The sequence below is a fragment of the Agelaius tricolor genome, unplaced genomic scaffold (genome assembly GCF_023055355.1).
Source record: "Agelaius tricolor isolate 1412-34295 unplaced genomic scaffold, bAgeTri1.0.p SCAF_9, whole genome shotgun sequence".
Classification (NCBI taxonomy): domain Eukaryota; kingdom Metazoa; phylum Chordata; class Aves; order Passeriformes; family Icteridae; genus Agelaius; species Agelaius tricolor.
The window spans coordinates 6,734,450-6,746,643 of NW_027269269.1; the positions used below are offsets into that span (position 1 = coordinate 6,734,450).

At 38.3% G+C, this 12,194-nt stretch overlaps 1 protein-coding gene across 5 annotated transcripts in view; it reads right to left on the reverse strand.

The window, feature by feature from the left end:
- Window positions 1-656: 656 nt before the first annotated feature.
- ELMOD1 (ELMO domain containing 1) overlaps window positions 657-12,194 on the reverse strand; it is a 45,198-nt gene continuing 33,660 nt past the window's right edge. For 4 of the 5 annotated variants that reach the window (XM_071434152.1, XM_071434149.1, XM_071434150.1 and 1 more), the window contains 7 exons: window positions 11,613-11,742; window positions 8,418-8,551; window positions 7,137-7,205; window positions 6,824-6,847; window positions 4,727-4,777; window positions 3,114-3,247; window positions 657-2,254 (listed from right to left, as the gene is read on the reverse strand). In XM_071434152.1, the coding sequence (XP_071290253.1) occupies window positions 2,082-2,254; window positions 3,114-3,247; window positions 4,727-4,777; window positions 6,824-6,847; window positions 7,137-7,205; window positions 8,418-8,551; window positions 11,613-11,742 (715 nt within the window). In that variant the 3' untranslated portion in view covers window positions 657-2,081. The remainder of the gene's footprint in view (window positions 2,255-3,113; window positions 3,248-4,726; window positions 4,778-6,823; window positions 6,848-7,136; window positions 7,206-8,417; window positions 8,552-11,612; window positions 11,743-12,194) is intronic. The other variant, XM_071434153.1, reaches the window with a different exon arrangement.

The window sequence follows — 12,194 nt, forward strand, 5'->3', positions numbered from 1 at the left end:
AAGGAATTTCACGCTTTCACTTCATTAAATCTATCTTCCTGCAAGACAGGAAAAATAATAACCCAAACTAGTTAGATTATACTGATACAATCTGACATAGAGCCAGATGACATTTTCTGGTTTTATTTGAGGTTGACACCTTGAGACAAGGCACACCTGAGAGGATCAGAGCAGTAAGAAGGTAGCAGGAACCTTCCCTCCCTCCCCCACAACTTCATGAACTCCACTGCAGAGTATTAAAAATAAACCAGAGTAACCTAATAAATTGAAGAAGATATTTAAGTCAGAGTGGGGCAAGGAAAGAAAGAGAGAGCCTAAAATTTGAAACAACGATAACTGTTACTAGAAACCTATTTTAGAAGCTTCAAGAGTCACACAAAAAAGTCCTTGAGACCTAACAGCTATAAATAACCACTTTCCAAAATCAATGGTATTAAGTTGAACATGCATAGTTTTTATTCCTTGTATTGTCATGCAAAATATGCAAATGTTAATGTTTCCAGTTCCATATTTCCAGATTCATTGGAAAAGACTAATTATTGCAACACCCATAAAATGCTGCTGATTAACTCCATGAGTGCAAGTTTCCAGCCATGTAGAGAAGTCCCGACCCCAGCTTACATTTTAGCAAAGAAATGAGACAACTTAAACCCAAGGAGTTTCCTAGGAAGTTGAAGGACTTCCATTTATTTATTTATTTATTTTGTTAAATAAAGTGATGGCCCAAGCAGTAACTAAAATGATATAAAGCACCTTATCTGAAGAAGTTGTGATCACACTTCATCCTCGGGAATACCACAGAGCTGTTACAACCCATTTTACCTCATCCATTAAGTAAAACACTTTTCCTCTGTATTACTGCATACCTCAAAAATAAAACCCACAGTGCTTCAGTTTAGAATGATGTATAATTTATTCATATATTCACAAGTAGTTGGACACTACTCAATTTGATCTCCATATGCAAGTGATTTACACAAACATATAATACTAAAATTGATTGCTTAGAAGGTAAAAAATACCATGGGTATGAAATGCCATGGTAGATGTTGTTCAGTATACTACACAATCTTAGTGTCAAACACTTTTATTCATTTATGGTTTTAGAAAAAAGGCAGTTTGCCATTTTGAATTTTTTTTTTATAAGTATTCTGGGAAACACAAGCAGTTTTGTTCTAAACCTTCTAACCAATTATTTCTCCCAGCTCTTAGGAACTGAATTAACAACCAAAGCAACATTTTCAGTAGTTCTAAGAAAAGATACATAATTTTGCTTCCCTGAATTCACCAAGCACCATGTGACCAAATCATGTTGCCTTCCAATGTGTGACACAAAGCACTAACCTCTGCATATCCAAAGGAATGTGCAGGAATCTAGACCATGCTTCAGCATGGTGGTGTTGGTGACAACAGCCTGATGTTACAATTTTTGGCCCCTGCTGGTATCTGTTAGTTGTGAATGTGCTCACAGCTCACTGTGTTAGCATCACCAGACCATTTGGTATTCATGCATTTGATCATAATTCTGCATAAACTCTTCTCACTGAAAGTTGTATCTCATAAGCCTCATTATTTTGCATTAAGCATATAATGGTTGCATGGAGAAAATTTGACTTAAATGTGTTTGTCTGAATTAGATTAAATTACATTATCTTCTAGATGAGGTCCAAACATATATTTTGCTTGAAATGCCAGTAGTTATCTTAAAACATACCGAGAAGTTAAAAAGCTTTCACAATACAAGATCCAGCTACTTATTCCACATATACAAAAACACTGCTAGAGAAATATAATTCAATTGTCAATGCTGAATTATGAGGAAAGTCTAAAAAAATAGAAAAACTCTGATATCTGGACATCAATTCAGAAGGTAACACTGCATAATGAGGCAATATGAGCACCCATTTAAAATGAAAAATCCCCAGCAAGAGAAGCATAAGGGGATCATGTGACAAAAATAGATGAACACTGCGCCAAAAACATGCACACAATTGCCATGGTCATTCAGTATGCTACTGATGGTCTAACAGTGATCTAAACCAAGAGTGAGACAGTGCTTCCAAATTAAATCAACTGAGTAACTACATATTGATTAAACTTTCTGATGCAGCAAAATGAGGACACAGAGCCATCTCTGGGTTCTGGAGCTGTCTCAGGATTCGCTTGTAAAATTTCTCTCTGACGCGATTAAATTCCATTATGTCCAGTGGATCCTCATCAATCCAGAATTTGTGGAACTCATGCATTAAGTAGCCTACAAAACAATATGAAGGAAGAAGAGATAAATACTGTATGTGAAGGTGACACATACAATTAAAAAGTACCCTGGAATTAGTAATTATGATCTGCACAGAGAATCCTAGTCACTGAGATCTGACACCTCATGACACTGGGCAGGAACAAGACTAAACCTATTCTGGACAACGCCAAAATTGGATGCATTTCTCACAATAAACACAGAATTTCATTGGCAGAATTTCTCACAATAAACACAGCAAGTCATTAGTCATTTTGATATATGGACTCACAAATTGAAACATAAAACCAGGGAGTATAAAAAGGGGGAAAGATGCTGCGGGTGCTCATAATCAGTTCCTTGCCTACACATTGAAAAATATTAGAAGTGTTACTCCCACTGTGCAAAGATGAACAGCAGGCCTCTGCTGTAGCAGGGATGCTTAAATACAGGGGACAGAGCTGTCAAAACATTATTTTGGTGGTGGAGCTGCAACTCTGCTGAAGGGTGGGGAGTAACACCAGAATGCAATTGCAAGGATCATATGGCAGTTGGATTTAAGGGGAAACAATATTCAAACATTCCTTAAAGCACATTTATTTTTTTCTTATTATTTAAAAAACAGGAAGGTCACTTGGTAAGGTGCTTAGTGCATTTTTTGTTTGTGTTTCTTAATTTGTTTTACACCTTGGCTTGGTAGAGGCCTCCATCACAGCTGAAGAGCAGAATCCAAGCATCCTAGACAGGAGCGCACAGTCTCTGTGCTGCGTCAGAAGACTTTATTTCTTTTTTTAAACTATGGGCAGTAGTATGTTGGCAGAGTACCAATTATGAATTTCCACCCCTTGCCCCACACTCCCACCCTTACAGAACTTACAGAACGTCTGCTGGAAGTGGGTGAGCGTGGGTGCTTCTGGAGCAACATTGTAGAAATGGGTCTTCAGAGCCCCACTCACAAGCAGGTTGTATGCAAGATCTGTTATGTTAATGCCCACGATGGCAAAAGAGTAGCTGTAAGGAAAAGCAGCAACTTTTGTTGAGAATTCACTTTCTTTTGTCACATTTTAAGGAACACTGATGACCCTGTTACTGAGATGTATTAATTCTCTCCTATGTGAGTATCCAAGGTGTGTGTGGGGTGGAAAGCAAGGAAAACATTTATTCTGTGTGCTTTGTACAGCATTTCCCTTGGGAAATACATGGTCACAGTAAAAACAGGAGTTTCATGTGCCAGCCTTTTCAGTGGAACAGTACTGATTAATTCCTACAAAATAAGAACAAGCACAGACATCCCCGTGCTCCTGCACTCGCCTCTGAAACAGGGCAAGGACTCCACACGGTGGCCACGGCTGCAGGGTGACCCATCATTTGTTATTTTTAACTGCTGGAGTTCCCACTGGAACTCATTACCCATAGTTAGGAACATCATGCTTCAACAACCTGTCCTATAAAGACATTCATATGGCTAAAAAGCTTGTGAAAAGGATCCAGCAGAGTGACCTCTAATTTCTCCCTAAAAGAGAGCTAGAGACAAGGCCAGAAAACAGGCAGAATCCTAAATCAAAGCATGCAGGAAACAGAAACAAGAAAATCAGACTCATTAAGTAAACTCTGTCCTGCTAGGAGATATTAACAAGTGAAGTATATTTAAGCACAATGCAACTCAGAAACTGGAAGTTAACTTGTAAGGCCGGTGCATAAAGAACTTGACATTCCTAGCAGTGACTATTTCCCAAGGAAGCACATAAAGACTCGCACGGACATTTAGTCATAAAAGCAAACATGTTTGGATATTGAGTGATTGAATTTTTTTCTCAGCTAAAGACAGCTGTATTCTCTAGACTGTCTTGGGTATTTTTTCAACTACCTCTATAAAGCAAACAGAAATATTTTCTTTTCCTTTAACTTTTTTTTTGCATTTCAGGAGGGAAAAAAACAAACCTGAAGTCCAGAAGTTAACTTCAGCATGAAGTTAACTTGCCTAATGGCAAGTTTCACAGAAAAATTAAATCTGGGCAGTAAAATCTTGTATTACAGATTTTTAGATACATTCAGAAGGAACACCCTGTTCCATTTCCATGAATAATGCAGTTATACCAAACCCACTGTTAAAGAAGAAATAACCCTCAGTATTATTTCTTCACTATTATATTTTCCCAAAAGCAGTTCTGAACCTGGATTTGACAGCAAGAAGTGAAACTTGAGCATGTTATGTGCTAAGAAGAATTAAACAGATATTAATCACCACACTATATATAGCACAAAGAGAAAGCTTCTCCTTGCTACAAAATTTTTGGGTTATTTTTTTCTGAATGTAACTTGAATTGTTTCTCCAGTAATCTTCAACCAAAATCAAGGTGTGGCAGATGTACATATGCTCACAGAAATTTCCTTTAAAAAATAACTAGGAAACACCTTTTCTCCCTCAAATATACAGCCTCATTGTTACCTGCTGTGTTTTTGGCAAATTAAAAAGGTCTTTAAACTTACCCAATTGCCTTATCAAACTTTTTCTTCTCCCATTCAGCTTTGCTAAGTTGGCTGAGAAAAAAAAAATAGTTAAAATCCAGACATTGCCAAACACTACTAACTGACAAATATTTTCTTTCAACTTCTCTGATGCAATAATACTGGCTGAACATGATATTTCATCTTCTTTTATATGGCTAGTCCCATTTAACACTCCTTCTCGCTGAATGGATTGACATAAACAGACTTGAAATGGGTAACTGGTTTAGAGCATTGCCAACAAACTGGTCTCACCATTACAAAATGCACCTAGTCAATGCTCTCAGCAAAAACTCATTGTTTTCTAAATTGACCACAAAGGTGAACCACTTCAGTTAAACTTAAGCTGTACAAGAAGCTGAAATTACATTTAACTAATCAAAGATGGTTTTAGCTTTTTTGTGTTTTCAGAGATATTCATGATACTCATTACTGATGCTGTGGCATGATTCACTTGAGGCAGCAAACATGAAAATACTCCTCTGACAGTAAGTTTTTATGACCAGCCAAATTAGAAATCACTCAAAAGCCAAAGATAAGGAACAGAGTTTCCTATTATTTGGCACAATAATGCAGTGCTTTTCAAGGACACAGAAGACGCCTCCCTTAAAATAAAATTAGTCAGGGAACAGATTGATTTTTGACTGAATTTCAGCTCTTCAACAATTTAAAAGAGCTGTGTGATCCAACCAGTCAGCCAACATCCCACTAACCAGGTTTGAGTCTACTGAGATGAGCAAGTTTAGCAGAAATCATTGCCTGCATTTAAAACCAGCTAAAGGCAGGCACAGAACTGACCCTAACCAGGAGCCTACAACCTTTACATGGCTGTGGGACTTTTGCCCTAGTAAGGCAAATCAGAGTTTGCAAGCTTTAGGTCCCAAATTATAGACAGGCATGTGTGAAAGCATTGTTCTTAGACTATTCTTGAACTTCAGTAAGTATATATTACACTAAAAACAATTCCCTGAGCTTCAAGTAAATATATTATATAAAAATTGTTATCAATAATTACTTAAGATGCTAACAGATTCATACCCATTGTGATCTGAGGGTTACTAGCTGGCATGCATGAGGACAAAAACTTCAGCTCCTAAATAGCTTTGCATACAGGAATACACTATTATTTCACCATCCTCTAAAATCTGAACCATCTTTGCAGGCTGTGGAATAACACCAGTTAGAAAACCCCAGGTAAAGACTGAATAATAAAGGTGGCACACATAGGATGTGGGCAAGTGAAAAAGCTCAACTGAGATAGAAAATCCATTGATCCCATCAGAAAACAGCACAGCTGCTAAGCAACCACACCAGGAAGATCACCGTGGGCACCACCTGCAGCATCTATCTTTTACTGAATGCTCTGCAAGGCACAGAAATTGCACATGCTCACACTGCACTCCAAGACTGCCCTTGGTAATCAAACATGCAAATGAAGCACACTAATATGTTCCAAGGGCTTTTTGTCACAGAATTACCATTAGGAACTCAACAAAAAAACCAAGAACCCTGAGGAGATCAAAAGCTTCAGGATTTAGGTGTGAACCAGCTTTATGGATATCTAACACTACTGGCAGAAGAAAAATATCTTTTAAGGCAACTGATTTCTATGTAGCTGACTAAGAGGCCTCGACTCCCCAATAATTATAGAGTCTCTCATTGAAAAATTATCTACAGCACAGTTTGTGACACTTGAAGGTGCCTGATCTCTCAACAGCCAAGACAATGGAGTAGCCAGATTGGAACCATCATTGGTCAAGGTAGACAGAGTATGTGACTATAAATAAAAGGGCTTTCCAGCTCTGCTAACAAATATTTGGCATAGACTACTTATGATTATCAAGTCAGTCACTTTAACGATATCAAGCAAGATATTGTGGTGGATTTGGACTCCATTTTTTATATATAAGCATGTTCATATGTACCCAGTGTTCCACCTCCCAGTTTAGGTCTAAAGGGAAGAATATGGATCTTCCAGTGTTGCAACAAAAACTTTAAGTTTATAACACACCAAATTGTAGTTTGATCTTTATTTACATGTAGTGTTTCAGAAAACTTAGAAAAAAGAAAAAAAAATACCTTAGTTCCTTCTTAGTGACTTCCCTTTATTATGAAAAAACACAAACAAATTAAAATAAAGGTAAATAAAATCACAAAAATAACTTGAAATCAGAAGTGAAAACAATTAACATTAAATTTAACTATTTCCAAGATTCAGAATACAAGTTTGCCTCTTGCACCTGATCAACTTTCAGGACCAGTACTTTACAACAGACAGCATGTGGCAATATCCAAGGATATGCCCAACAAGGAGAAAAAACCCCAGCCCCCTTCCTCAAAGAGAGCCAGCAGAGTGCTCTCTCAAGTTATTGCTTCTGGTCTCAAGCATTACCTGTATTTAGGGTGAAGAGAATCAGTGAGAACTTGCTGAGCTATCTCAGTGTCCCATTCAGCAAAATACCTGCAGACATATATGTTTAGGTGAATTGTTTAAAAAGAAACAAAACCAAAAATAGCATCTGAAGTCATATAAAGCTGTCTATACACACCTTTCTGAAGGCAGGTGCATGTGTTACACCGTATGAGTAGCATCTGATATGTTAAACTCATTAAACTGCCACTCAGATGCCCAAATTGAAAGATTAAAGCAGCCTCCAACTCCAAGTGCACTCCTATATGGGTTTAGTGAATGTGCATTGCCAGAGTCTCCTCTCTACCCACCCTGAGGAAAATCAGTTGTTTATGACTGGAGCATGTGGGGAGCATTTTCCTGAGCTCAGGAAAAAACAGTTCAGGCTTCTTGATCTGGCAGATTCATTAAGCAAGATAAGAGTCATCACAGAAGACTAAGAAATTAAATACATGGTAGGGATTAATTTCAAATGGAAGTTCAAAGCCAGAGTCAAGAGTCCAGATCCTCAACTGAGATTTACTAGGGAACAACATACGGACAGAGGATGATTTATGTCCTGCAATCTGTAAAAGCAGAAAATACTTATTCTTCGCCTTGTAAGGAGAAGTTATTTTACCAAATGTTTCCAAGTTATGTAACTGCATGCAGCAAATACAAGGGCTGGAGAAAATAACAGGCATTAGTCAATTCCCAAATTACAAAGCACAGCTATGGCGTTAACACCTGGTGTGCATGAGTTGGAAGAAAAAAGTGATGTAAACTCACTGCTTAATTTTGAGTATTGACAGAAATTGAAGTAGTACTCAAACTACTTAAATCTGCCATCAGTGACTGCATATCAAGTGTTTTGCTTAAGAATTCAGCATGAAATTCCCAAAGACAGCAGCTGAGCAGTAACATAACCCTCCCACCTACATACTTCCAGGGCATTTTGTTTAAGGAGATCTAGATACTGATGAAAATCCACTTTACACTTTCTTTCTGGTAGGAAGAGAGTGCTAACTCACTGTGTCACAGAGAAACTAAAAAAAGGGCTTAGCAAGTGGTATTACAAGGTTGAATTAGGAATACTGAAAGAAAGGAGACCCCTTTGAGAAACACTCCAAAAATTAGGCTAGCAAATAAATTCTTTCACTTGCTTAATATGAAGTCCCTGGCACTTTTATAAATTATTCCCACAGATTTGCTAAAATCTGCAAGTAATGCTGCTTTTCATGACTTCAGACACACATAAACCCATCTGCAGAGGGACATACTTACACCAAGTTATATAAGCCCAGGAGACCCATTCCTCTAAAGTCTGTTTTAGGATCATCACCTTGGAAACCAATTTCACACCACTGCTTCGAAATCCGAGCTTTCAGCGGTGAATTCGGCTTCAAGCATTTCCACAACTAGGAAGATTACAGGTAAAACATAGTTAAGTTTCCACACAGTAAAGATTATTTTTTCTCTTTTTAAACCAAGCTAAATTCTGATCACTGAACAGACAACTGCAGTAACATCACTGCACTGCTATCCCAGCAACCCAAACACAAAATCAAGTGAAGTTCCTCAGGATGTGTGTCTGTGGGGGGAAATCCCAAACTGCTCTGAAGTATTGCAGACATTTCAGCCCTACAAGGCCCTTCTGACCTTATCACAGCTGCTCTAACATCTCACACAAAGAGCTGTTTTTTTCTCATGCTTTGTGCATCAAGGTGGTGTCTGCCTCTATAACCACAGAGACAGGAATGGGCTGGAATTTGGTTGTAAATCACTGACAGAGCAGCAGAGGAGCTTTGAGTCCCTGAGGCTCTGCAGCAATCTTTTCTCTGGCATCTTTTGCAAGTCTCTAGAAAGGTTATAAATCAAGAGACTTGGCTACCACAGTGTTGAGAAGCAAATTGGGGAACATAAAAAAAAAAATCCATATAAGGATAGCACGTGCACCATCACATTTAACTAAGGGAAGAATCATTCATTGATCTCACATAAAGAAATGTCTGAAGTGATTTAACAAGCCAGATCATCAGCTGGAATAAATCCATTTAACTGCACTGGTCCAGCAACTTTAGTGCCTAAATATCAGGTTGCTATGCACCTAAAAGAAGCCTCAATTGACATATGACAAATGCATACCTTTATGCACACCTCATGTGCCATATCACAAGCTCATCCTTTTTGAATTGTATCAAGAAATCAGAATTTAGAATAAGAAAGTGTATTAATCACCAGTCATGAGTTGGTGAGTACATCCTCAAGAAAATCACTCAGACAAAGCCTACCCAAGGGAAAGAGATGTGTGCACATTTCCCAAAGAAAAACAGAAATTGTTTTAATTTTAGCAACTGCATTTAAAATTAAGTGCCCTGGGAAGGTTAAAATCTTAATGATTTCAGTCTGTAACAACTGCATAAAGCATCATTGTTTAAACCAATGTTCATCCATCAACAGTAAATACAGTATTAATCATTAGTACAATCACATTAAGTTAATCTTTCTCTCATTCATTAAGTGCTCTCCTGGTAAACATGAATAAATGATAGCCATTAGGAATCTGAATTACCCATTGCAGAGATCACTTAGCAGAGTATCTAGAAGGAATGAAAACCAACCAGACTATTCTTACACAGAGAGGATTATAAAATGAATTAAACCCTTGGACATATTTTTATTTGACATTTGCAAAAGTAGAACATCTGCTGTAAACAAGTGCTACTACTTAGGTAAAACTGATACTTTTTTCAACATTTTGACTTTGCATAATGTTGCATTAACTGCACTGTTTAATCTCTCCTCAGACAAATGCCCAGTTTCCATTCTGCTTTTATGCTTGTGTAATTATGTTTTTAAAGCACTTTCATGACTACACATCATTGCTGACATGATTCTCAGGCTGGATGGTGGGGAGAGACTACAGCCAGCTCCTTGGTCCTTCTCACCTATGACCCCTCCCCCAGATCCTATTTGCTCTCTGGGCAATGTAGATTCTTGTATTTAGGGCATTTAGGGATGCTTTCCTGGAGCCAAAGGCCCTTTTTAATCTGCAGTGTGGTGCTTGGTATTTTCATCAACCAACGCTGTAGGCTGCCACCTGGATCTCTCACCTGCAAGACACAGGCTTCCTCAATGGGTAAATCCGTGTATCTCTTTAGTTAAAACTCACTCCACTCCCATAAATTTTTGCATTTGGATGCACAGGGGCAGGACTTGAACAGAAGTCCATCTGTCCAAGTCTACCTGAGAGTTACAAGACTCCTTCAGGGCAGCTCTGGATTTGGACCATTCCTTGGTGAGACTCCCACCTCCCATCAGTGGGCAAACCTTAAAGGCAGCTTTCCAGACAGCAATCCTGACCATCTGAGGCATTTTTAGAAGTAGTTACTTGCATCTGACAGTACTTGTATAATATGCCTACTGGGATTTTTGGAAGACCAAGTAATTATGGTAAAATTTCCAGAAGCTCTCACTGTAACTTGTGCAAAGCCTTGCACTGCAAGCTACAGCATGGAAGACATCTTTATCATGGTCTGGTACTGTTAAAGTCTTCAGTATTTTTTGTCTTAAATTGAAAAAGAAAACCCCCCACAACCAAACAGGTAGTATGCTTTTATAAGAACTCTGAAAATTCTCTAGGAAGGCATTTTGCTTATAGCAAATAAGCTCCCTATCACTTATTCTATGTTTCTTGGCATTTCTCTGAAGCATCTTGCAATAGCTACGGTTAAACCAGGATCAGGGCCAGGGCTTGCTATTAGGCTGTTTTCCAGACCTTTATTCTTTCCTCAATTTCCTTCTAATATAAGAACTCTCTAGCTCTTTCTCTGCTTATGGCTTCAAGATAGAAAAATTGCTTTTATTATCTGCTCCAGTGCAAGGCTTTCCTGAAAGCATGAAGGAAGTAAAACCCAATTGTTATGGTTTTCCTGACTCGGCATGTATTATCAAAATAATAGTTTCATTTTGTTTTCGCTTGAAAATACATTTGGTAACTATAAATGCGTAAGTTATCAACTCCCACTCTTCCATTCCACACAATAAAAAATAGATGTTTTCCATTGGTATACACAGACATTGCCCTGCAAAAATACATTAAATTGAAGAAATAAATTTGTAATTTGGTTAATAGAGAAAAATACCTTCTTGTGCTGGAGAAAGGTGTACTGAAGTAGGACATAAAACTACTTTTCCAGAGCTCACTGCAGATAACAGCTCTGTGCTCTAAGACCTGTGTTATCCAGTGCCTAGATATAGTCCAGCCAAGGGAAATGCATTTATCAGCCAGGGAGTGAGCCGCTTGCTTGGCGGGTGATACACCCAGACCAGATTATAATGCTGTGTAGTCTTATCTTAAAACAGGTACACGATGGAAGAAGGTGAGAACAGTTCTCAGTGTTTCAAAGAGGTTTATGAAGCAGGCTGGGGAGCTGACATGAATAAAGGATGCCCTCCAAGCACCTCTTCAGTGCCTACCTTCAGCAGCATTTCCTCATGTTGCGGATTCTCAGAATCGTACGGCTCTCGGCGCAGCTTCTCCACCTCTGCAATGAGGTTTCTGTAGCCCACAATCTGCAGCAGGCATGCCTGGAGAGACACTCCCAACCTGGGGGTGGGGAGAGCAACATATTCCACCTGAATCAGGTATAGCCAGCCATGAAACAGCACTGCCGTGTACACAGCTAATACACAATTACTGTTACATCCATTAATTGACAGTCTAACACTTCAGTTGCACCAGGAAAATTTCCAAGAGATCAATATTACATTAAACAAGGCATTGTGAAGGGCACAGTCTCATCTAGTGCCTTCCTTAGATTATAATATTTAGGATATTTTAAAACCGTGAACAGTGATTTTTCACGTTGAAATCACATTATAACTATACACAGCAGAATTGAATGCCTATAACAAGCACATTACTGAATCTTTCTCTTCATTCCAATGACAGCTTTTCAAAAAATTCCCTGGGATCAGAGATGTGAACTTGAAAAAGGCTGAGGGGGGAAAGAAAATTCAGCAAAAAGCTAAAAATAATTGTTTTGCTCCTGTGCCACT